This window comes from Rhinatrema bivittatum, chromosome 2, assembly GCF_901001135.1.
Source record: "Rhinatrema bivittatum chromosome 2, aRhiBiv1.1, whole genome shotgun sequence".
NCBI classification, from domain to species: Eukaryota; Metazoa; Chordata; class Amphibia; order Gymnophiona; family Rhinatrematidae; genus Rhinatrema; species Rhinatrema bivittatum.
This window is the reverse complement of record NC_042616.1, coordinates 131,821,592-131,847,048: the sequence shown is the minus strand read 5'-3', so window position 1 is coordinate 131,847,048 and position 25,457 is coordinate 131,821,592. Positions and strand designations below refer to the sequence as shown.

Here is a 25,457-nt window from a genome sequence, read left to right as displayed (position 1 = left end):
CTACCCAATGAAGTTCCATGCATCTATTCTTTAATAATAGCTGGATACCTTCAACTATTTTACGAAGAGAGGATCCATAATACCACAGTCTAGTGAGATCTTAAAATCCAAAAAGTTTGTTTCAAAAAAAAAGGTGCCTCATGCCTTCATGATTTCACCATGCACTAAACCAGCAAAGAAAACTGCAGTTCTGTCAACATTATCCAAATTGCTAATGCTAAAAGCAATGTGTCCTGTTCCAAGTCAAGAGCAAGGACAAGGCTTTTACTCAATTTACTTTGTAGTTCCAAAAATAAGACAGTTCTTTCAGACAAGTTATGGATCTAAAAGCAGTAAATAAACGTTTAGCAGTCTTACATTTCAGAATGGAGACACTTCGTTCAGGCATTTTATAAGTAAAACCAAGTATCTCACTTTCAGGCCGATACAGAACGGTGCGCTCACCGTTTAGCCCCCGTTTGGCCGCACGTTTTAGACATGCTATTATTACCTTATATATTGCAATGGGTAATAGCGCGTGGAAAACGCACAGCCAACCACCCCGAAACAAATAGCACTCATCACATGCACATGCATGCTGATGAACCTATTAGTTATTACCCCAGATTACTGAAAGTAAAATGTGCGGCCAAGCTGCACATTTTACTCTCAGAAATTAATGCCTGCCCAAGGGCAGGCGTTAACTATAGAAAACACCAGGAAGGTATACAGAACTGCTTTTCTGTACACCCTACAACTTAATATCATAGCGATATTAAGTCGGAGACACCAAAAAAAAAAAAAAAACTGCCTGCCAATTGGCGGGTTCGAAATCGGACGCTTAATTTTGCCGGTGTCCGTTTTCCAAAACTGTGGCTGCCAGCGGGTTTGAAAACCAACGCCGGTAAAATTAAGCGTCTGTTATCAGACCCACTGACAGTTGCCGCTTCCGCTAATGAGGCGCTAGGGACGCATAGTGTCCCTAGCGCCTCCTTATTAGTGTGGGCCCTAATTTAAATACAAAATCATGCACCCAGGAGAGGTGCCTGGGCATGCATCGGGAGAACGGGCACTCGCCTCGGAGCACCGGCTCTTCTGCATGTTTTATTGCATCGGCCTGTTTATTGGATTTGTCAGAAGCCTATTTTTACATTCCAATTCAAGAAAATCATCAGAAATATCTTCACTTCTGCAGAGACTGGTAGAATTTTCAGTGCCAAGCACGTCCATTTGGGTTGGCATCAACCCCAAGAACTTTCACCAAAATTATTGTAGTAATGGCAGCACATATGAGAAAAAAGGGATAATAGTACACCCATATCTAGATGATTGGTTGATTAGAGCCAGATCATTTCAAGAAGGAATCGATTTCTCAAAGATGGTAGTAGCATGTTTGGAATGGTTAGATTGGGTAGTAAATTTTGCAAAGAGCAATCTTCAACCATCCCAGAAAATAGAATATTTAGGAGCTCAATTTGATACCAAGATAGGTTGTTGTATCTCTAACAATCAAATAAGTGGTTATGATTATAGAGCAAGTAAGGTGGTTTGTTGTAATGCAAGCCCTAAGAGCTTGGGACTGTTTTAAATTGCTGGTAACTATGCCAGCAACCATAGATTAGTTCTAGTCCAGAGCACACATGAGGCCTCTACAGTTTTCACTCCTGTCTCCTCAGTCATAAAATTACAAGTGCCAACACCCTCTCCCAGTTTTGGTAAAAAGAAGTCTACTATGTGGAAGAACAAAGATAACCTAGAAAAAGGAGTCATGATGAACCCACCATCAAGGATATTAGTAACTACAGATACAAGTTTGATAGATTGGGGAGCACACTATCAAAATCAGTTTTTTTTTGTTTGTTTTTTTTTCCCAAGGGCATTGGTCCAAAAAGGAGGTATCTTAACAGATCAACAGGTTGGAAACCAGAGCAAAATGGTTGGCATTACTTCATTTTCTGCCTCTGTTAAAGAGAGAGGCAGTGAGGCGTCTGTGCGACAATGTAACAGTAGTTGCATACATAAACAAGCAAGGCAATACTCGAAATCAAAGAGATTCAGAAGAGACTAAACTATTGAGGTGTGTGGAACAGAATCTCCATCAGATCTCAGCCCTTCATATTGCAGATTGACTAAATATACAGGCCAACTTTCTAAACAGAAATGTATTAGATCTAGGTGAGTGGGGAAATGGGCCAGAGACATATCAAAGAGTAGACCAGCGATGAGGCTACCCCAGATGTGTTAATGGCAATAAGTATGAATACGAAAGCGCATAGTTTCTTCAGCAGAAGAAAAGAACAAGAAAGCAAAGGAATAGATCACTAGTACAGAACATGGCCAAAATGAGTTCTACTATACTTTTCTGCCATGGCCCTTATAGTGATACATTAAGAAACATAGAGGGAGAAATCTCAATTTGTGCTAGTAGCACCAGATTGGGCAAGGAGATTGTGGTATGCAGACCTTTTGAGATTGGCAGTTGATCAACCCCTTAGGGTTTTCAAGAGAAAGAGGGGCTTCTAATTCAAGGCCCAATATATTAGAGATGGGTCATCCATTACTGTGTTGCAGCATGGCTCTTGAGAGGACTAGATTACCTCTCTGTGATCTCCCCCTTACTAAAAGCTAGAAAAAATTCACCTTCTATTGGCTATACACTTGTATTGCGTGCATTCAAATCACATTGTAAAGAAGCACTAGTTACCCTGGGCAAAGCAGATATTTGTGTTCCTAGCTTTTTCTACAAAATAAGTCTAGAGAAATGTTTAGCCTTAATTTTTAAAGGTACAAGTAACAGTAATTACAAAGGGATAGAGTAAAGGAACTTGTGTCCTCCCATCCAGATGTGGCATATTTTTAAAAAGAGTAAAGAAATTACGTCCTCTAATCAGAACAATTATTTCTCAATGGAATCAGAATTTGGTACTAAAGATTTAGTATTGGCATCCATTAAGAATCTTACTCTAAAAACAGTATTTCTTGTTGCCATAACCTCAGTCAGATGAATCTCAGAGATTCAAACATTATCTTGTAGGGATCCATTTCTAAAATTTACAGATGTGTTGATTAGTTTAGTCCCTTCATTCTTAGCTAAAGTGATTTCTGCTCTTCATCTCAGGCAATCAGTAATTCTACCAGCAATCACGAAATCAGAATGTGAAAGTAAAAATAACTTTGAAGTACTTTGGTATACATAGAATTCTACTAAGATATATAGAAGTCACAAATTCTTTCCAAAAGGTCAGATAAGTTATTCATATTTTTCCAAGGAGCTCGTAAAGGAGAAGCAGCATCCAAAGCTACAATGTCAAGGTGGAAAAAAGGAGACAATAGCATCGGCATGTATGTTAAAAAGTAAAAAAGCTCCTACAATATAAGAGCACATTTGACAAGCACAGTCCAACCTCTTGGATTGAGATAGGTGCTGTAAGTTCACTAGATATTTGTAAAGCAGCCACTTGGTCTATACGGTACCCTCTTTTACAAAACATTACAGAATGGATGTTCTTGCTGAAGAAAAAAAAAAAGTTTTTGGAGCAGATCTTCTTAAGACAAGGTTTAACATTCTCCCCACCTAGAATAATTGGGCTTTGCTACTTCCCAATTATTCTGGACTAGTATAAGCAAAAAGTAGAGGAAGGAGAAATGTAGACTTATCTGATCATTTCCTTTCCTTTTTTTGTTACAGCAATCTAGAAAACTTACCCAAGAAGTTAAATATTTAAAAGAGAAAAAAATGTACCAAAGTTTAATCTAAAAATTGATTTTTTTTTTGAGGATCTTATTTTAAATTAAATTTTTATAATATTTGCAGTTATTGAGGTTTCACTCCAGTTCTCCAGGAAATTACCTCAAATTCTAGATACCTTTTGGCAAGAACATTTTCAAAGTGCAATGCTATCTGTTCGCATTACTGTCCACTATTTCTAACATGGTGCAGTATATTCATGACAGCATTCAAAAGTTGAAGCCTTTTTTCTTGCCAAAAAACAAGGCAATTACTATCCGCAACCACTCCTGAATGCAGAAGAGGCATTTGCCATCTGCTTCGATCATTGTATGGAATCCTTGATTTGTTTCACACACTACCTTGCCTCTACTTGGGGCTAGATGTATGGCGTAGTTTTGAGCAAATAGGATCAGGGAGAATATCCACAAAAAACTAGCAACCACCCCTGCTTAGGCACAGTCTTTTTGTCGAAAAACTCTGGGAGACTGTCGCTGAAATAAGACCCGAATGTGGCAGTGCAGTCACTCTCAATGGCTTCTGAACCACCTTCCATGGTGCAATGTCACTTATACCCATACAGTAAATGACCACACTTCGACAAGAAACCTTACTGGTCTTTTCGATAGTATCATTTGCTCCCTCTTCCAGCCCAGTGTCATCAGCCACCTCTAGCCAGGCTTTGTCCAAGAGAATGCCACCAGCAGAAAACTACACAGCAGACCCAGGGGCCTAATTTTGATCCCTCCAAACAATCTGTTTCCTGTTCTTCTAGTACGGGAAAGAATCCAACCTTTCGGGACAGTGGCATCAGGTCACCAACGACCCAGGCCTCCAAATTTTGGCAGTCTGGGTATCTTGTGTTTTTCCTGACATCCATCCCTCCTACATTGTTCAACACTCATCCAGATCCATCTCATAAGAAATGCCATACCTGGGTCAGACCAGAGGTCCACCAAACCCAGTATCCTGTTCTAAGAGCGTACCTGGTAAGAATCCAAACATTAAATAGATCCCATGCTACTAATGCTGGCAACAAGCAATGCTATTCCCTGTTTGACTCCTCCTCCAGGAACTTATCCAAAACCGTCTTTAAATCCATCTACACTAACTGCCTTAACTACATCCTCTGGCAACGAATTCTAGGGCTTATTGTGCGCTGCATGAAAAAGAATTTTCACCAAATGTTTTTTAAAATGTGCTACTTGCTAACTTTATGGAGTGCCTGCTAGTCCTTGTATTAACCGAAAGGTAAATAACTGTTTCACATTTACCTGTTCAGTCCTTTCATGATTTTATAGACCTCTATCATTCTAGATAGTACACTGTCGTTTAAACCTCAGATTAAGGCAAGTCATCAAACATTTTTTTTAGATTGCGCGTTCTTGTCTGCCTTAAAAAAAAAAAAAATTCTGCATGCTCCAGAATTTTCACCATATTGCAGGCATCCATTTTTCCCATTCTTGATTATTGAAATAGTCTTTTTACTGGTCGTCTTCTTTCAACGTTACATCCTCTCCAGTTATTGTTAAACTCAGTGGCTCGACTTATCACCGGCTTGAAACGTTTTGAGCATATAGCCCCAGCCGTGATTGAGCTACACTGGTTTTCGATTAATGAAAGAATTAAATTTAAATTGGGAATGACTATATTTAAATTAATCAATGACCAATCTTGCAATGGGCAAACGCAATCTTAAAATTTTACCATCTCTCATCTACTATCCTCTATGCATGCAATTCTTCCAGAACAGGTGGGTTCTCCATAGTCACCTGATGTTTCTCCCAAAGGTCGTCACTGCTTTTTATATCAAATCAATCCATCATGCTGCCTACTTAACTTCCTAGGCTCCATGGTCATGATGGTGAAAAGCTCTACATACTCTGGATTGCAAAAGGGCCTCAGGGTATTACAAGAAACAAACTCAGCTGCATTGTAAAACCTCCCAACTGTTCATCTCGTATGATTCCAACAAGCTAGGAGTATTGGGTTACCAAGCGTATCTTGTTTAATTGGCTGGCTGACTGAGTGCATTCACCGCTGCTACACCTTAGCAGGAATGCAAGTCACAGACTGTGAAAGCTCATCAAATGAGAGCCATGGCTGCTTCCATTGCTCATCTTTGAGATACACCTATTGTGTACTAAGTAAACACTCTACTGCAACCCTCTGCTTGGGGCTCCCCAAATGTAATGGCTGTCAGCCTGCTTATCAACAAAAAAAAGTAAGTCTCTTACCGTAAAAGGTGTTTTCCATAGATGGCAGGATGTATTAGCCATTGGGCTCCAGCCGTGCTCCCCAATGAGAAGGGGCCGATCCATCCACAGGAAGAGGAAATAGGTCGACTTTCCCTCTTTACCAAAGATGGGTCATATCAAGCTAGATATTTCACTTGGATGCAGCTCCATCACTGCTCTCTACATTAATGGTGGGGGAGGAAGGGAAATAGAACCAAGAGCTAAAAGAAACAGATAAGTATGAGAGAAAAAATGTGTGAAGCTTGCTGGGCAGACTGGATGGGCCGTTTGGTCTTCTTCTTCTGCCGTCATTTCTATGTTTCTATATATATGTAAGATCACGTCGGACAAATGGGGTGCTAAACATCATTTGAGAAGGTTACTCTCTGAAGTTTCCGCAGCATTCCTCGGGACAAGTTGATGATGTTACCCTGCCACTACCATACCAAAAAGACTGGCAGTGGAAGCCACTCTGACAAGATTACTCAGTCTGAAGGCAATAACTCCGGTTCCTGCGTCCCAACAAAATACGGGGAGCTATTCCATCTATTTTATCGTTCCCAAGAAGGAATGATCATTCCGGCCCATCTTGGACCTCAAGAATGTCAACGGTCATCTGCGGATTCTACACTTCCGCATGGAGACCCTTCGCTCCGTAATAATGGCAGTACAATCAGGGGAGTTCCTAACTTCCCTGGCCCTCTCCGAAGCCTACCTTCGCATTCCAATCCATCAAGAGCACCAGCGTTTTCTACGCTTTGCGATACTGGGTCGCCATTACCAGTTCCGAGCGCTACTCTTCGGCCCTAGCAACCGCCCCCCCAGAACATTTCTCCAAAATCATGGTGTTTATGACGGCAACACTAAGGAAGGAAGGGGAGCTTGTTCACCCTTATCTGGCAAACTGGCTGATCAGGGCAAAGTCTTCGGAAGAGAGCCAGCAGGTGACCAGCAAAGTCAAGAACCTCCTGCAGGAAGCTCAGTTGGGTCTGAACATGGGCAACAGCAGTCCTGGCAGCCCCTCCCAGTCTCTAGGGTACCTGGGGGCCTGTTTCGACACCAAACAGAACAAAGTCTTTCTTCCTCCCCCGAAGAGAAAGAAGCTGATAGAATAGTTACGACGATTGATGACCAATGCGTGCCCCAGAGTATGGGACTATCTTCAAGTCCTAGGCCTCATGGCATCAACCCTGGAAGATATTCCATGAGCAAGGGCTCGCATGCGACCGCTCCAGTGATCCTTGCTCTCATGCAGGAACCCACTGTCCCAGGTCTACTCAATTTGCCTCCAACTACCAGCAGAGGTACGTTCTCAGCTTCAGTGATGGCTACAGGAAGACCACCTAAGCAGAGGAGTAAACCTATCCCCACCGAACTGGATCTTGCTCACCACGGATGCAACCAGAAAACAGCAAGGTAGGCGATCCAGTAGAACCGAAGGAAGACAACAAAAGGGATGCCACAAAGAAGCCTTTTTCAATTCTTTATTGGTGGAGACGTAAACAACTGCCCGACTCTGGCCGAGTTTCGCCACATAAAGTGGCTGCCTCAGGGGCTCAATAAGCGTCAGACGTGCTTAAAATTCTATTGGTTCCATTCATCAACGGTACTATATACATTTAGCAACGCACAGCACGGATCGTCTCCACTCTCATCAATTCAAAATGGATGCAAGCCTGCGAGGGTGGGGAGCCCACTGTCAGGAACTGACGGCCCAGGGAAAATGGATCAAGGAAGAGGCAGGATGGAACATAACCACCTGGAAGCTCGAGCAGTCAGACTAGCTTGCCTGTGATTCAGCCACAGACGTCCAAGGCAAAGCGATCCGAGTAATGTCGGACAACGCCACAACGGTGGCCTACATCAACTGCCAGGGAGGAACCAGGAGCCAGCAAGTGTCCCTAGAGATAGATCCTCTCATGGCATGGGCGGAGATAAACTTACAAGGGATCTCTGCCTCCCACATTGCAGGAAAAGACAACGTCTCAGCAGATTTCCTCAGCAGAGAGAGCCTGGACCCGGGGGAATAGACGCTGTCTACCACAGCCTTCCAACTGATAGTGAATCGCTGGGGCCTACCAGCCATGGATCTACTGGCCACCTATCTCAGTGCCCACGTCCCAAGGTTCTTCAGCCGCAGACGAGAGCCACACTCCCAAGGGATTGATGCCCTTGTCCGGACCTGGCCAGAGGAAGTCTTACTGTACGCTTTCCCCCCATGGCCACTACTGGGCAAGGTCATCTGCAAGATAGAACACCACAGAGGACTAGTTCTGCTAGTAGCCCCGGATTGGCCAAGACGCCCATGGTACGCAGACATGCAGACTCCTTGCGGGGAGACCTCTGTGCCTACCTCCACACAGGGACCTTCTCCAGCAGGGCCCAATTCTTCACAAAGATCCATCTCGATTCTCTCTTACGGTTTGGCCCTTGAGAGGACTCGCCTGAGGAAGTGCGGTTACTCGAAACCCGTGATTGATACCCTGCTCCTGAGTGCGCAAGTTCTCCACATCCCTGATATACATACGGATCTGGAGAATATTCGAAGCCTGGTGCAAGGACAGCGGGACTCTCCCGCGGATAGCCAAAATCCCCTTTTATCCTGGAGTTCCTACAGGACGGTATGATGAAGGGGCCTGTCTCTCAACTCACTCAAGTTACAAGTAGCTGCCCTCTCCTGCTTCAGAGCCGAAGTGAACGGTATTAGACTAGCAGCTCATCTGGATTTGACCCGTTTCCTAAAAGGGGTTAAGCAACTTCGGCCACCCCTAAAGTGGCCAGTTCCCTTATGAACCTCAATCTGGTATTAGAATTCCTAGTGGAGGGCTTCTTTCAGACCAACACGCAGTCTGTCACTACGCCTCTTAAACATTGAAGACGGTAATTCCTGGTGGCAGTATGTTCAGCTCATCATACCTCCAAACTACAGGCACTATCCCTGCCGGGAACCCTTCCTTAGATTCACTCCTGGAACCATCAGCTGCACACCGTTCCCTCCTTCCTACCGAAAGTGGTTTCCGAGTTTCATCTCAACCAAGCCATCTCCCTACCATCTCCTGATGACATAAGGACTCTGAAGATTCACGCCTTCTTCGCCACCTAAATGTCGGTAGACTCCAGGTGTGATACCTGGAAAGATCGGAACCGATGCACAAATGGATCGCTTGTTCATCCTTCACAGCGGGAAGAAACAAGGAGAAGCGGTCTCACAGGCAACCATAGCCCGCTGGATTAAAGAAGTAATCAAGGCAGCCTATGTAGAGGCAGGGAAGCCATTACTACTGCAGGCTAAGGCTCATTCTCCTAGTGCCCAAGCAGTATCTTGGACAGAAACCAAATTACTATCGCCCGCCGAGACATAGTCCTCCCTACACACCTTCTCCAGGTTCTACCGCCTGGATGTTCAGGCCCGAGAAGATGCAGCCTTCACAAGGGCAGTACTAGTGGGCCACGGGCAGCCTCCCGCCCTGTCCGGGAGTAGTTTTTGTACATTCCACTGATCTGAGTCCATCTGGCTACATGCTAGGAAATGGATAAATTACTTACCTGATAATTTCATTTTCCTTAGTGTTAGACGCCCATGGCTTCCCCCAGAGAAGGAGGACCTGGGAAAGCGAACTTAAAGACTAAACAAATACGGGTAAATTGCCTACCCTTAGTTCAAGGCACCCTCAGTTAATCTGGTGTCGGCATTGACTTAGTTGAATGTACTGGCGGTCTCCAGTTTTTTTAATCAGTTAACCAAGTTTAATAAGTATAACCAAGTTATGCCAATATATATATATATTCACAATGGCTTTTTGAGGAAGATACTGAGGATGTGAGGTCAGTGCAGGGGTATATGTACCCAGGATGACGTCAGCTTGAAATCTGACTCCATCTCCCATCTGCTAGCAGAGGAGCACATAACCCACTGGTCTGAGTCCATCTGCCTACACTAAGGAAAACAAAATTATCAGGTAAGTAATTTCTCCATATCATCCCCTCTTGGTCGTCCCTTTCTCAAGCTAAAGAGCCATAATCTGTTAGCCTTTCTCCATAAGGGAGTTTTTCTATCCTTTTTTTCATTTTCATCAGCCTTCTGTATATCTTTTCTGTATCGGCTGTGTGTTTTTTGAGATGGATCAACCCAAAATTGCTCACAGTATTCAAGCTGGATCTATGCAAAAGCATTATATTCTCAGTTTTGTTCTCTGTTCTTTTCCAAATAATTCCTAACATTCTATTTGCACTTTTCCACCACTGCTGCATAATGAGCCAAAGATTTCAAGGTATATCCAAAAGTACTCCAAGGTACTTTTCCTGGGTGTTAACTCCTAACACAGAATTCAGTATAGTGTACCTATAGTTGGGATTATTTTTCCCTACATGCATAACTTTGCACTTGTCCACATTAAATTGCATCTGCCATTTAGAAACCCAGGCTCCTAGTCTCACAATGTCCTTCTGCAATTCTCACAATCCGCTGGCCATTTTAACAACTTTAAACTATTTTGTGTCATCTGCAAATAGGTCACCTCACTCTTTCCTTTCTCCAGACCATTTATGAATATGCGAAATAACATAGGTCCCAATAAAAACCCATTGGAGCACTGCACTTGGAAAACTGACTAGTCCTGCCCTCTGTTTCCTGGCTTTTATCCATTTACAAATCCTCAATAAGACATTGCCTCCAATCCCATGACCCCCCAATTTCCCGAGAAGTCTTTCATGAGGGACTTCATCAAATGCCTTCTGAAAATCGAAATACACTGTAACTGGCCGCTCACCTTTATCCACATATATATATTTAAACCCTCAAAAAAATCTAGTAAATTCATAAGGCAAGACTTCCCTTTGCAAAAACCCATTATACTATATCTGTCTATGTGGTCATAAGAATGGCTTCTACTATTTTGCCCTGGCACTCATATCAGGGTCACCAGTCTGTAACTTCCCAGATCACTCCTGGAGCCTTTATTAAAAATTGGTGTCACATTGGCCACCCTGCAGTCTTCTAGTACTGTGGCTGTTTTAAATAAGTTGCAAATCACCAGAAACAGGTCTGTAATTTCATTTTTTAGTTCCTTCAAAACTCTGGGGTGAATACCATCCAGTCCCAGGGATTTGTTATTCTTTAGTCTGTTAATTTCAGTTATTGTTACAATTGTGGACCCCTGTGCAGTGGTGTGGTTGTCTCAGCTGCATGGGTGAACCCATATGGGTATGAATCTATAACCTGTCATCACTGAGATCCACACAGAGAGGCCTTCTGGCATTCCATTTGTCAGACATGCCAGACTGGTGGAAACCAGAGTTTGCTTTTTCAGTTGCGGCTTCTACTATCTGGAACTCTCTTCCGGAAGCACTACATTTGATGGATTGTTCAGACTTTCAAGTCAATGTTAAAAAAAAACAAAACATTCCTGTTCAAACAAGCATATGACTGACTTCTCTGAACAATCACTGCAATTTTGAGGATAATACAATAGTGAACAGTCAGCCAGTGTAAATCAGACAAGATGGGGGTGGTGTGATTTCTCCTGCTCTTTCCTGATATTAAGCGAACTGCATTTTACAGGACCTTTATTGCTGTGAAGGTAGATCCAGGGAGACCTATAAAAATTGCATTACAGTAGTCTAGAAGTGGATTGTGAGTTGGTGATTTTTATCTTTTGTAGATGTTTTACTAGTTTGTTATAATTGTTTCTGTTTTATGTATGTTTTTTAGATGTTACCTGTTTATTAGCCAATCTAATCTGTTAGCATTTTACAGTCTGTTTCCTCATTCTGATCAACAGGTGGTAATATATCTCCACTACTTTACTCTTCCCTTTTACTCTTGGAATTTCTATCTATAAGAATTCCAGAGTGCAGTTTTCCTGCAGAACTTTATCCTGCTTGACTCTGCTATTCTTAACATATAGTGCCACCCCTCCACCTATTTTATCTGCCCTGTCATGTCACTATAATTGGTACCCTGGTATCACAGTGTTCCATTGATTATCCTTCTTCCATCAAGTTTCTGAGATGCCTTTTATGTCTATATTGTTGGGGAGATACCAGTTCCTGAGATGGTTTTCAAGGGTGATGAGTCAGACGAACTGAACCAAATCACTGTGAACCTGGAATATGTAGTAGGCCAGATTGACAAACTAAAGAGTAGCAATTCACCTGGACCTAGGGTAATGAAGGAACTCAAAAATCAAATCTCTGCTCTATTAGTTAAAATTTGTAACCTATCATTAAAATCATCCATTGTACCTGAAGACTGGAGGGTGGCCAATGTAACCCCAATATTTAAAAAGGGCTCCAGGGGCGATCCAGGTTACTATAGACCAGTGAGCCTGACTTCAGTGCTGGGAAAAATAATGGAAACTATTCTAAAGATCAAAGTCATAGAGCATATAGAAAGACATGGTTTAATGCAACACAGTCAACATGGATTTACCCAAGGGAAGTCTTGCCTAACAAATCTGCTTCATTTTTTTGAAGGAGTTAATAAACATGTGGATAAAGGTGAACCGGTAGATGTAGTGTATTTGGATTTTCAGAAGGCTTTTGACAAAGTCCCTCATGAGAGGCTTCTAAGAAAACTAAACAGTAATGGGATAGGTGGCGATGTCCTTTCATGAATTACAAACTGGCTAAAAGACAGGAAACAGAGTAGGATTAAATGGACAATTTTCTCAGTGGAAGGGAGTGGGCAGTGGAGTGCCTCAGGGATCTGTATTGTGACCCGTCCTTTTCAATATATTTATAAATGATCTGGAAAGAAATAGGACAAGTGAGGCAATCAAATTTGCAGATGATACAAAATTATTCAGAGTAGTTAAATCACAAGCAGATTGTGATAAATTGCAGGAAGACCTTGTGAGACTGGAAAATTGGGCATTGAAATGGCAGATGAAATTTAATGTGCATAAATGGCAAGGTGATGCATATAGGGAAAAATAACCCATGCTATAGTTACAAAATGTTAGGTTCCATATTAGAAGCTACCACCCAAGAAAGAGATCTAGGCGTCATAGTGGATAACACATTGAAATCATCGGTTCAGTGTGCTGCGGCAGTCAAAAAAGCAAACAGAATGTTGGGAATTATTAGAAAGGGAATGGTGAATAAAACGGAAAATGTCATAATGCCTCTGTATCGCTCCATGTGTACAATTCTGGTGGCCGAATTTCAAAAAAAGATATAGTTGCAATGGAGAAGGTACAGAGAAGGGCGACCAAAATGATGAAGGGAATGGAACAGCTCCCCTAAGAGGGAAGACTAAAGAGGTTAGTACTTTTCAGCTTGGAGAAGAGATGGCTGAGGGGGGGATATGATTGAGGTGTTTAAAATCATGAGTGGTCTAGATGAGGTAAATGTGAATCGGTTATTTAGTTTTTCAGATAATAAAAGGACTAGGGGGCATGCCATGAAGTTAGCATGGGGCACATTTAAAACTAATCAGATGAAAATTCTTTTTCACTCAACAGACAAACTCTGGAATTTGTTGCCAGAGGATGTGGTTAGTGCAGTTAGTGTAGCTGTGTTTAAAAAAGGATTGGATAAGGTCTTGGAGGAGAATTCCATTACCTGCTATTAATTAAGTTGACTTAGAAAATAGCCACTGCTATTACTAGCAACTGTAACATGGAATAGATTGTTTTTTGGTACTTGCCAGGTTCTTATGGCCTGCATTGGCCACTGTTGGGAACAGGATGCTGGGCTTGATGGACCCTTGGTCTGACCCAGTATGGGTCAGACCAAGTATGGTCTGACCCAGTTCTTATGAGAGGCTTCTAAGAAAACTAAAAAGTCATGGGATAGGAGGCAATATCCTCTCGTGGATTACAAACTGGTTAAAAGACAGGAAACAGAATAGGATTAAGTGGTCAATTTTCTTGGTGGAAAAGGGTAAACAGTGGAGTTCTCAGGGATCTGTACTTGGACCGGTGCTTTTCAATATATGTATAAATGATCTGGAAAGGAATACGACAATTGAGGTTATCAGATTTGCGGACAATACAAAATTATTCAGAGTAGTTAAATCACAAGCGGATTGTGATACATTACAGGAGAACTTTGCAAGACTGGAAGATTGGGCATCCAAATGGCAGATTAAATTTAATATGGACAAGTGCAAGGTGTTGCATATAGGGAAACATAACCCTTGCTGTAGTTACACAATGTTAGGTTCTATATTAGGAGCTACCTCTCAGGAAAAAGATGTCTGAATCATAGTGGATAATACTTTAAAATCGTCGGCTCAGTGTGCTGCAGCAGTCAAAAAAGCAAACAGAATGTTAGGCATTATTAGGAAGGGAATGGTTAATAAAATGGAAAATGTCATAATGCCTCTGTATCGCTCCATGGTGAGACCGCACCTTGAATACTGTGTACAATTCTGAAGATAAAATTGAGATGGAGAAGGTACAGAGAAGGGCAACCAAAATGATAAAGGGGATGGAACAGCTCCCCTATGAGAAAAGGCTGAAGAGGTTAGGGCTGTTCAGCTTGGAGAAGAGACGGCTGAGGGGGGATATGATAGGGATCTTTAAGATCATAAGAGGTCTTGAACGAGTTGATTTGAATCGGTTATTTACACTTTCAGATAATAGAAGGACATGGCATTCCATGAAGTTAGCATGTAGCACATTTAAGAGTAATTGGAGAAAATTCTTTTTCACTCTACACACAGTTAAGCTTTGGAATTTGTTGCCAGAGGATGTGGTTAGTGCAGTTAGTGTAGCTGGGTTCAAAAAAGGTTTGGCTAAGTTCTTGGAGGAGAAGTCCATTAACTGCTATTAATCAAGTTTACTTAGGGAATAGCCACTGCTATTAATTGCATCAGTAGTATGGGATCTTCTTGGTGTTTGAGTAATTGCCAGGTTCTTGTGGGCTGGTTTGGCCTCTGTTGGAAACAGGATGCTGGGCTTGATGGACCTTGGTGTGACCCAGCATGGCAATTTCTTATGTTATACATTCCAACTCTCCAGTCTTATTTTTCAGACTTCTTGTATTTGCATACAGACATTTTAAAGTTGTTTTATTCATATTTCTATTTTTATATATAACCACAGTCTACTTATTCAGATGATACAGGCAGTTTGGAGTCATTTTTATCACCATGCTCTTATTTAAATATATCTGGGCTTTTTCACTTTTATAACCACCTCTCTATTGGGACATTCTAACTTACTTACAGGCCGATACAGTACAGTGCGCTCCAACGGAGCACACTGTTAGCCTGCTATTGGACGCGCGTTTTCCTCCCCTTACTGAAGCGCACTGTACTGTAAGTAAGTAAGTGCGCCCTGGCCCTATTAGGTATGCGCGCGGGATACAGAAAGTAAAATGTGCAGCCAAGCCGCACATTTTACTTTCAGAAATTAGTGCCGACCCAAAGGTCGGTGCACAGAAAAGCAGTAAAAACTGCTTTTCTGTGCACCCTCCGACTTAATATCATAGCGATATTAAGTCGGAGGTCCCGAAGAGTAAAAAAAAAAAAAAATTTGAATTCGGCCTGTGGCTGTCGGGCCGAAAACCGGACGCTCAATTTTGCCGGCGTCCGGTTTCCAAGCCCGTGGCTGTCAGCGGGCTCGAGAACCGACGCCGGCAAAATTGAGCGTCGGCTGGCAAACCCGCTGACAGCCGCCACTCCTTTTACCCGGATCTACCGCTGGGCCTAATTTAAATACTGAATCGCGCGCGCCGGGAGAGCGGGCATTTGCCCGCTCTCCCGCAGACTTTACTGTATCGGCCCGTTAGTTTGCCAGTATCCTTGGAAGATACCACTCTCTGAGCCATGTTTTGCAGAGTGTCTGTCAGTTTTCACCCGTGTTCTAGTTTTAAAAAGGAGATAGAGTAGCTTTTAAAGTGAGCACCCAGCAGCCTTGTTCAGGGGAGGATGGGAGGATTGCAGGAAAATTTCAGCCCAAGGGATTTTTTCAAAACTGGCCCATGGGGTATCTGATGCCTTCTTGCACTTTCCTTGCAGTAGATGTAACTTTTGGCTGCGGTAGGATCAGTGGCGATGCCAAAATTTATTTTTTTTGGGGGGGCGGGCAGAGTTAGCATGGGTGGGCAGTAGGCATACAGGTCTGAGCCCTACTAATTGTACCCTTATCCATAAATGGCTTAGAGGGCACCTGACAAAGAATTGCTAAGTCCAACAGCCGTTATGAATCATAAGTGAAACTTTACTTACCAACATTAAAAATTCCTTATTAACCTGTATTAATTTTATATTTATTGCAGTTTATAAATACACAAAAATATCATATAAAAAACAAAGAAAATATCAGATCCAATCAATCATGTAATAAAACAGATATCAGTTTTCTTTCATGAATCCTCTTTCTAGAAAGGCAGAGATAATCATAAGTACAATAAAATAGCAATGGTCATAATAATCACACGAACGAGTGCCGAGCAGAATTAGGACAATTCACATTACAACCCAACATGCACACATACAAATTCTGGTGTCACTTGAGTGAAACAAAATCCTTCCACTGCTAAACACTTTGAAGTAACACAAACCCTTGCAAAAAACAAAACAAAAAAAAACACCTAGAACCTTGCCATATCATACAATCACAGTACTAACCAAGGAATCAAACAGCACCATTATGAAAAGGCAACAATACAAATATTACAGCAGGCCCTAGAACAATAAGACACCACCTACTGGGCAAAAAGAACTAGCTGGACTGCTGCAAATCCCTACAGAAAAAATACACATTAGCAGAAATAATGCACCTCAATCACACCCAGGTAGAAAGTAGACCCACCCTTAACTAATACAGATATAAGGGGCTACAAATTAGAAACAGAAACATGCAGATAAAAACAAAATAGAAAGCCAGAGAAACCAGACTCTGAATAGTGGAACTTTAAAGAGAGCAAAGTACAAAAATATAAGAAAATTAAGAAATATATGAACATTCCCAAGGATGGCATATTCCATTCACTGAAAACTCAATTGTTTTTTACCTTTGTTGTCTGATCTTTTTATTTTTCCAATCATTTTTACCTGGTCTCTTTTTTTCCACTTTCCCCTTGTCTGTCTTTTCCTAATTCTTTTTTCAGGGGCTCTTTTCTCTGTTTCTTCTGTCTCCGCCTATCTTCTTTTCTTCCTCCCTCACACAAATATATGCTCTCACTCTCACATTCTCTTTTCTCACACACAGGCTCCCATTCTCACATCCTCTCCTTTTTCTCTCATACAGGCTCTTACACACACAAACAGGCGTTGACTCTCAGGCTCTCAAGCACACACAGGGCCTCATTTTCCAAGCACTTTACCGCGTGCGATAAATTCGCAAATCGCGTTAACAGCTGTTAACGCGATTTGCGAATGCAAAATTAGTCATTTGGTATTCAGGGGGCGGAGTTGGGGCGGAGCATATGTAAAGCGGGAACCTGTGTATCGTGTGCGGCGAAACAGCCGCAGTGTTAGCGCGGCTCCTATCGCGGCTAATAACTACAACTCCAACCTCGCATTATGGACTGCGTTACAGGCCTGAAAAGGATTACCGCCATCCACGATAGTCCCAAACAGCCTGTTTCAGAGAGAGAGAGAGAGAGAGACTTACTATAGTGCCTATGCCCTACATAGGTATTTTAACCCCTATGGGAGGGCCACCTACTAACTCGGGGTGGGGATTAGGTATGAGCGTCGGGGGTTGGGGGCCACTTTCTCATTCCACATGAGACCTACGGACTGAACAGTGGTCTCTAGTGCAGATTTGCTGGCCGTCGGAGTGAGGACGCTCACTCCAAGCGGAGATTTGGCCAACATTCTCTCCACCTAGCATGTTGTTGCCCAGGTAGAGTGTCCATCAAGCTAGGTAGAGAGAACGTTGCCCAAACCACTTCTTGGAGTGAGCATCCTCACTCAGACAGCCAGCAAATCTGCACTAGAGACCACTGTTCTGTCCGTAGGTCTCATGTGGAATGCGAAAGTGGCCCCCAACCCCCGACGCTCATACCTAATCCCCACCCCGAGTTAGTAGGTGGCCCTCCTATAGGGGTTAAAATACCTATGTAGGGCATAGGCACTATAGTAAGTCTCTCTCTCTCTCTCTCTCTCTCTCTCTCTCTCTCTCTCTCTCTCTCTCTCTCTCTCTCTCAGAGCCTGAAACAGGCTGTCTGGGACTATCGAAATATCGTGCACTGCGATAAAAGAAACCGGCAATTATCGTGCACCGCGATAAAAGACTGAAAGAATCATCGTGCAGTGGGAAAACATCGCGTGCGGCGCTAATGTTTTCGCGAATGGCGAAAACATCGCCACACACGATGTTTCCCCACTGCACGAAAGAAGCCTCATTTGCATTGGTAACGCCCCCTAATGCGTTACCAATGCGATATTGGAAAATAAGGCCCACAGTCTCTCACTTTCTCAAGTCCAGTATCTTGTTTTCAACAGTGGCCAATTCAGGTCACAAGCACCTGGCAAGAACCCAATGAGTAATAAGATCCCATGCTGCTATCCTGCAGTGATAAGCAGTGGCCATTTCTTAAGTCTACTTGGTTAATAACATTTTTGTCTTCTCTAGGAATTTGTCCAAACCTTTTTTAAACTCAGCTACACTAACTGCCTTAACTACATCCTCTGGTAATGAATTCCAGATCTTAATTTTGCATTGAGTGAAATAATTTTCTCCACTTTGTTTTAAACGTGCTGCTCACTAACTTCATGGAGTGCACCATAATCTCTGATTTTTTTAAAAAGAAAATAACCAATTTACATTTACCTATTCTATTCCACTCGTGATTTTATAGACCTCTGTCAAATTCCCCCTCTGATATTTATTTATTTATTTATTTATTTGAAGCTTTTTTTATACCGGCATTCATGATACAATCACATCATGCTGGTTTACAGAAAACAGGGGGAGTGATAACTTTGAACGAATAACAGGTGTTGAAGGAAAAGAAGTAATTACAATAAAACAGGGGAAGTTGGAACTAGGAGAAGAAGAAGAGTTGAAGGAATAAATTAGGCATAAATAATGAGAGGAATAAATTATTTACATAGTGTTGGCGGTAAATTTACAAGTGGTTGTAGTCTTTCTGGTGAGAAAGTTAGGAGAGTCAGTTGTGATCAGGAAAGGCTTGTCTAAAAAACCAAGTCTTTAGCCTTTTTCTGAATGTTGGTATCTCTTCTCCAAGCTGGTATCTCTTCTCCAAGCTGAAAAGACCCAAACTCTTTAGCCTTTCCTCATAGGGGAGCTGTTCCATCCTCTTCATCATTTTAGTTTCCCTTCTCTGTACCTTTTTCCAATGCGACTATTATCTTTTTTGAGATATGGTGGCCAGAAATGTACACAGTACTCTTAAGGGGGTCATTTTCAAAAGTATTTACACACTTAAAACTGAGTTTTACATATGTAAATGTACTTTACGCTTGTAAGTGGGCTTTTGAAAATTGACACACTGTATGCCATTGAATTGTCAATAGGTCTTACATGTGTAAGTGCACTTTGTGCATAAATGGCTTTTGAAAATTGCTATGATAGTTTGTTACATTGACTCATGTAACTTCTTTGAAAATTACCTCTTTAGTACAGCCTCACCATGGAGCAATGCAGGGCATTATGGCGTTCACCATTTTAGGCTCCATTCCTTTCCTAATAATTCCAAACATATAGACAGAAGCATGCTGTTTGCTTTTTTGACCACCACCACACGCTGAACAGAGGATTTCAAAGTATTTTCCACTATGATGATAATTTTCGTGGACATAACTCCTAATATGGAGCCAAGCATCTCTCTTCTCTTAAAGTCTTAAAAGCTGATCAAGAAGGGTAGGTATGTCTCAAGGGTGGTTAAATGTGATTAGGGTATTTGTTTGTTAGGTGTCTTTTAAACTCTGTGATTTTTAAGTTTGCTAATTAGCAGGCCGAGTCAGTAAAGTCCGCGGGAGAGCGGACGAATGCCCGCTCTCCCGGCGCGCGCACTGGCCCCTCGCTGGTGCGCGCGATGCAGTATTCAAATTAGGTGGCGCGGTAGAAACGGGGAAAAGGAGGCGCTAGGGACACTAGTGCGTCCCTTTGACAGGAGCGGCGGCTGTCAGCGGGTTTGACAGCCGACGCTCAATTTTGCCGGCATCGGTTCTCAAGCCCGCTGACAGCCACGCGCTCGGAAACCGGACGCCGGCAAAATTGAGCGTCCGGTTTTCGGCCCGACAACCTCGGGCCGAATTCAAATTTTTTTATTTTTTTTTTTACTTTTTTTACTCTTCGGGACCTCCGACTTAATATTGCTGAGATACTAAGTTGGAGGTCCCGACTTAATATCATATAAGTTTTTTGTTTTTTTTTTTTATTTATTTCCCGGTGCTGGAAGAAATTAGCGCCGACCTTTGGGTCGGCGCTAATTTCTGAAAGTAAAATGTGTGACTTGGCTGCACATTTTACTTTCTGTATCCCGCGCGCATACCTAATAGGGCCATCAACATGCATTTGCATGTTGAGGGCGCTATTAGGTGCCGCGGGTTGGACGTGTGTTTTCCTCCCCTTACTGAATAAGGGGTAAGGGAAAACGCGCGTCCAATAGCAAGCTAACAGTGTGCTCTGTCGGAGCACACTGTACTGTATCGGCCTGTAGATGATTAAAGTTAGTGACCAGCAACAGGACTAAAATTAGTCATTCACTAAAATAAGTGTTAATTGAATGTTATTTCTGCTAATTCTTCTGTCAGAGATCAGGTGAAAAGTCCAAGACTTCAGGTGAAGAGCAGTCCCTTTGTAGGCATTAGATTGAGATTGATTGAGAAAATGTACAGGCTGGGAGAGATTTTAATGCTCTGCCACTTGACTCTATTGGGGATATGATTACGTTCTGACCACCATGTCCGAAGCAGGAAGATTAAATCTCCTGTTCAAAAAGAAAAAGTTAGCGTAAATTAAGTAAAATGTATCTGATACCTACAGAAAAACTATGAGGATAAAACAATTGGGTTTCTGTATAGGATGTCTACTTTCCAGCTTAAGCACAGAGTGCCCTCAGCCTGTGACATCCCAGACGTCAGAGCTGGTGAAGAATTTCTTTGCCTGCTTACGTCCTGAAGACCAGAGAGGGAGTTTAGAACCTCTCCTGTTCAAGCTGAAAGAAAATTTTCAACATAGTGGGACAACTCAGGTCCTCCAGAAGAGATTAGTGCTTTGCCTCAGAGGCTCTTGCCAGAAAGTCAGTCTCTCTTCTTTCCCTCCTCCTTCCCCCCCCACCCCCCTAAGTGGGTAGATTCACCTCCTCCAGGAGAAGTCCCTCTTTCACTCCCTCCACCACAATCCCCTCACCTCCTTCATCCCACCTTCCCTCAGTTCCCTCACTCTGACCTCTCCAGTCCACATTCTTTCACTCCCTCCCTTCTTTCACTCAGCTCCAGCAGTCCTTCCCGCATCTGCTCTTCATATATTCTGTTAGCTGCACTGGACTGCTTCCTTTTCCCGTGGTCTCACAAAGCTGATTCTTTACCAACTTTGCTGCAGTCCTGCAAGTGTTGTGCTATAGCTCTGTTTCAAAGGCCCCCACCTCTTCAAGCGGGCTCTTCACACTCCCGCAAACCCACTCTGCAGTGGCGTTTCCTGTTCCACCTCTTCAAAAGGCTCTCCTTTTCAAGTGGGCTTGCATGGAACCCAACTCCGCACCTTGCCGAGCTCCAGCAAGATTCTGTGCAAAGTTAACATCTGCAATTGCACAGAATTCCCTCAGGAGCATTGTATTTCTAAAAGCTTTCTGAAAACGCTATGAGTTCTCAAGGGTTGCACATGATGTGGCACATATGATCTGTCATAGTTATTATGAGGGATATTTTTGTGTAAATGCACGGTTGACAGCCCTCAGTTTTGTGGATAAACCTTTCCAAAGAGATTTTATTTTAATCCTTACCCCAATATTGGCTTCCATCAGAGGTATGGTCATCTTGTCCTTTTCTAGAGAATCACTTCATTTTCTTTTATTTTTTCTTAGCAGTATAGGTTACTGCAAAGGTAGACAACTTGGTTTTGGAGTTCCACAAATACATCTGGTTTTCAGGATATCCATAATGAATATGCATGAGGTATATTTGCATGTACTGCCTCCACTATATACAAAAATCTCATCCGTTTGTGGTACGCCAGAACCAGTGTTGCCTATTCCTGGGTTACTGCTTGATATTCAGAACAGTGAAACCTGAAATGGCTTCTGTTTTTTTCTTGGAGTAGTCTGTCTTGGCTTCTGTTTAATCCGTAACTAAAGCATATCTGTTTTATTTTGGGACTACCATGATTGCCTGTAAAGTCATGGTGTTTTCCCAAAAATGTTGGCTGATACTTAAGGCTTCTGATTTTTGGTGTTTATAAACTGTAAATGTAGATGTTTATTTTCCAGCTAATTAGAGTATAACTGGGGTACCAAAAATTGGTGTTTATCAGTGTTTTTGCGGTTATTGATACTGTTGTTGGGTATCTCTTTATAGTTGAATCAAATATATACATTTGTGCAGCTGAGGAACTGTTAATGTAGAAAAGGCACAAAAACAAAGTAGAGGATCCAGGGTAGGCAAAAGAGGGGTAAGAGAGTACGAAGGGAAGGGGTGTTTTTCCTGTTTTTAACTTATATACCCCATTAAAACACCCCAATGGGAAAAAAGTGTTTATTGGTTAAAACCTAAAATCAGAAACCTTAAATCATATTCTAACAGGATGATGTTTGCTGTACCCAAAAGGTTAATCCATTAACAGAGAATTTTTTCTCAGATGTAACTTGCTGTGGGCTGATTAACAGCTTTAATGTCTGCTTATACATATTATGGACTAAGTTAGGTTTTTTTGTTGTAGAATTTTGATGTGCTTTTGTTTTTATGGATATGGAAATGTATTCTGGGAAAGGATACAGTATTCAAAACACTTTTTTTTTTCATATTTTAGTTCTTACAGCTGCTGTGACACAAGCTTCTTTGCAGTCTATACTTCATAAGATTCTCACTGCTGGACCATCTTACAATATTACTTCACTGATTTCTCAAGCTGCACAGCTGTCTACACAAGGTAACTAAAGAGTTGCATCCATATTTAGGGTAGACTTTAAGATTCAGGACAGAATCCAGAAGAAAAAAGTAAACTTATTTTGTTCATATTACTCCAAATACTTTTCATTATTACTAGTATTACTTATTTCTATAGCACTACTAGACATATGCAATATATGAAATATTCTTGCATGCGGAAAGTCAAACAAAAGACTAAATAAAACTAATATATGACCTGAGTAATAGAAAGATTCTATTCTGTAGCACTATATAATTCATTATGTTAACGATATATATTGCCCTTTCTAGATAATTATATGTATAATGTTACACAGAGTTAATATAATCCTAAAATTGCATTAATGCAATTTTGAACTTTTTAATCTTGAAGATGGACTTTAATGACATTATTCCAGTCAGTCTTTGCTTGATTATGCCTTTTGATTACTTTTTAGTTTAGTTTTGGCTTGATATACCACCTTTATCCCTTTTGCCTTAATTATAGTGAGGCAACTTTATTTATTTATTTATTTATTTAAAAACTTTTATATACCGGTATTAGTATGCATACATCATACCGGTTTACAATGTAACTTTAAAGGTAGAAATTACAATGAACAGGGAGGGCGAACAAGGAGGAGTATACAAATAGCAGGAGGTGGAGGAATTAAAGCAATAAATAAAAACTGCAACGGACTATTTACAGGAATATACAAGGCGTAGGCAAGATACTTGCAGAAGTCGGTGTACTTAATCAGGGTAGGCTTGTCGGAAGAGCCATGTTTTAAGTTTTTTTCTGAACTTGGCGTAACATGGCTCTAGCCTGAGAGTGGTAGGGAGGGTGTTCCATTGTTTAGGGCCTGCAATGGATAGTGCACGGTCCCTAGTAGAGGAGAGGTGGGCTTTTTTCAAAGGGGGAATGGAGAGGGTGCCTTTGTTGACAGTGCGAGTGGGTCGTTCAGTGCGTATAGGACGAAAGGGTTCATCCAACCAATTGGAATTGTGCGAGTGGATGGACTTGTGCACTATGGTTAGAATTTTGAAGAGAATTCGGGATGCGATGGGGAGCCAGTGGAGTTCTTTGAGTATTGGGGTAATGTGATCAGCTTTCCTTGAGTTGGTGATGACCCTGGCGATGGCATTCTGGAGCATTTGTAAGGGCTTGGTGGTGGAGGAGGGTAGGCCAAGGAAGAGGGCATTACAGTAGTCCAGCTTTGAGGAAAGGGTGGCTTGGACGACGGTGCGGAAGTCATGATAGTGGAGGAGGGGTCTGAGTTTCTTCAGGATGTGAAGCTTGAAGAAACCTTCTTTGAGGATGGAGTTGATCTGTTTTTTGAGATTGAGTTGTTGGTGACAACTTATGCTGTGTTATAAAAAGCTGTGTATATGGGCAGCACTAGCAGCCAGTCCTTTACCCTGCTAAAAAAGGGCAGAGGATTTCCCTCTGATTAGTAACTTTGAGAACTCTTTAACTGAGCTTAAGATGAAATTGAGCACAAAAATCATTTCTTTCTGTGAAAACAAGCAGTTTACTGAATCTCACACATGGGGTTTACTTGACTGTGCTGGTGCCAAATAGACAGATTATCCTCTGTGGACAAATGAATTAAGATGTGCTGGTGACATCTGATGGTGCAGAGAATGAAATGTTTTTACTAGCTTGAGCTAGAAACCCTTTCGTTCATGTGTAGTCTGATTCATGCAGCCACAAGGCCCCTCAGTCTTGTTTCCTACAATGAAAACATCTTCAAAACTTTGATAGCAAGGCTCCCTCAGGATAGGTTAACATTTTCTTCTCCTAGGACAAGCAGGATGGTTGTTCTCACAAGTGGGTGACATCGGATGGAGCCCAACCACGGAACTTTGATCTCAAAGATTTGTAGAGCTTTCAGCGTGCCCTACTGAGCATGTGCAGCTGAAGTCATCACCCTGCCACCCTAGGCAGAGTCCCCCAGTCTCTTCTTTTCTGCGGAGCTATCATCTCGAGGTTGTGGAGCTCATGCTCATTTTCTGATTTAAAAAAAAAAAGTTTTTCAATGGTATTCAGCTTTGCTCTCTTCTTACAGTTTTGTAAGTTATTTTTTTCTAGAGCTGCAGCTTTTATTTCTTGTAGTTTATTCTTTTTCCAACTGTCTGCCGGCCGCATGGTGGGTTCTCCCTTGTGCAGCCTGACAGTCTGTTCAAAAAAAAAAAAAAACTGCTCCTGCAGATTTTTGTATTTGTGTCCTTTCTTTGCTCTGTCGGTTTTCTTTTTTTCCACAGTGCTGACAGGACTGGACTGTGCGGTCAGTTGGTGATCCATGTAGGCCACAGAGCCTGGGGACTTGCCTGAGTTCTACCCAGACTGGAGTTCCATGGCAATTCACCAATTGCTCGGCATTGGTGGATTCAGACGGTGGAAGAATAGAGGACCATGCTATTCCTATGGGGAAGAGAACTCATCCTCCCCACGTCTCGAGGAACTAGTCTTCATGGGCGGGAGCCCTGGATGACGTTGTCTCCCCTCCTGCTTGCCAGCCTT

The 25,457-nt window shown here is 42.2% G+C and overlaps 1 protein-coding gene across 1 annotated transcript in view; it reads left to right on the top strand.

The window, feature by feature from the left end:
* Positions 1-25,457, top strand: part of WAC (WW domain containing adaptor with coiled-coil) — a 317,083-nt gene that overhangs the window by 230,746 nt on the left and 60,880 nt on the right. Inside the window, exon 9 of the mRNA XM_029588633.1 lies at positions 22,836-22,955. Within this exon, the coding sequence (XP_029444493.1) occupies positions 22,836-22,955 (120 nt within the window). The remainder of the gene's footprint in view (positions 1-22,835; positions 22,956-25,457) is intronic.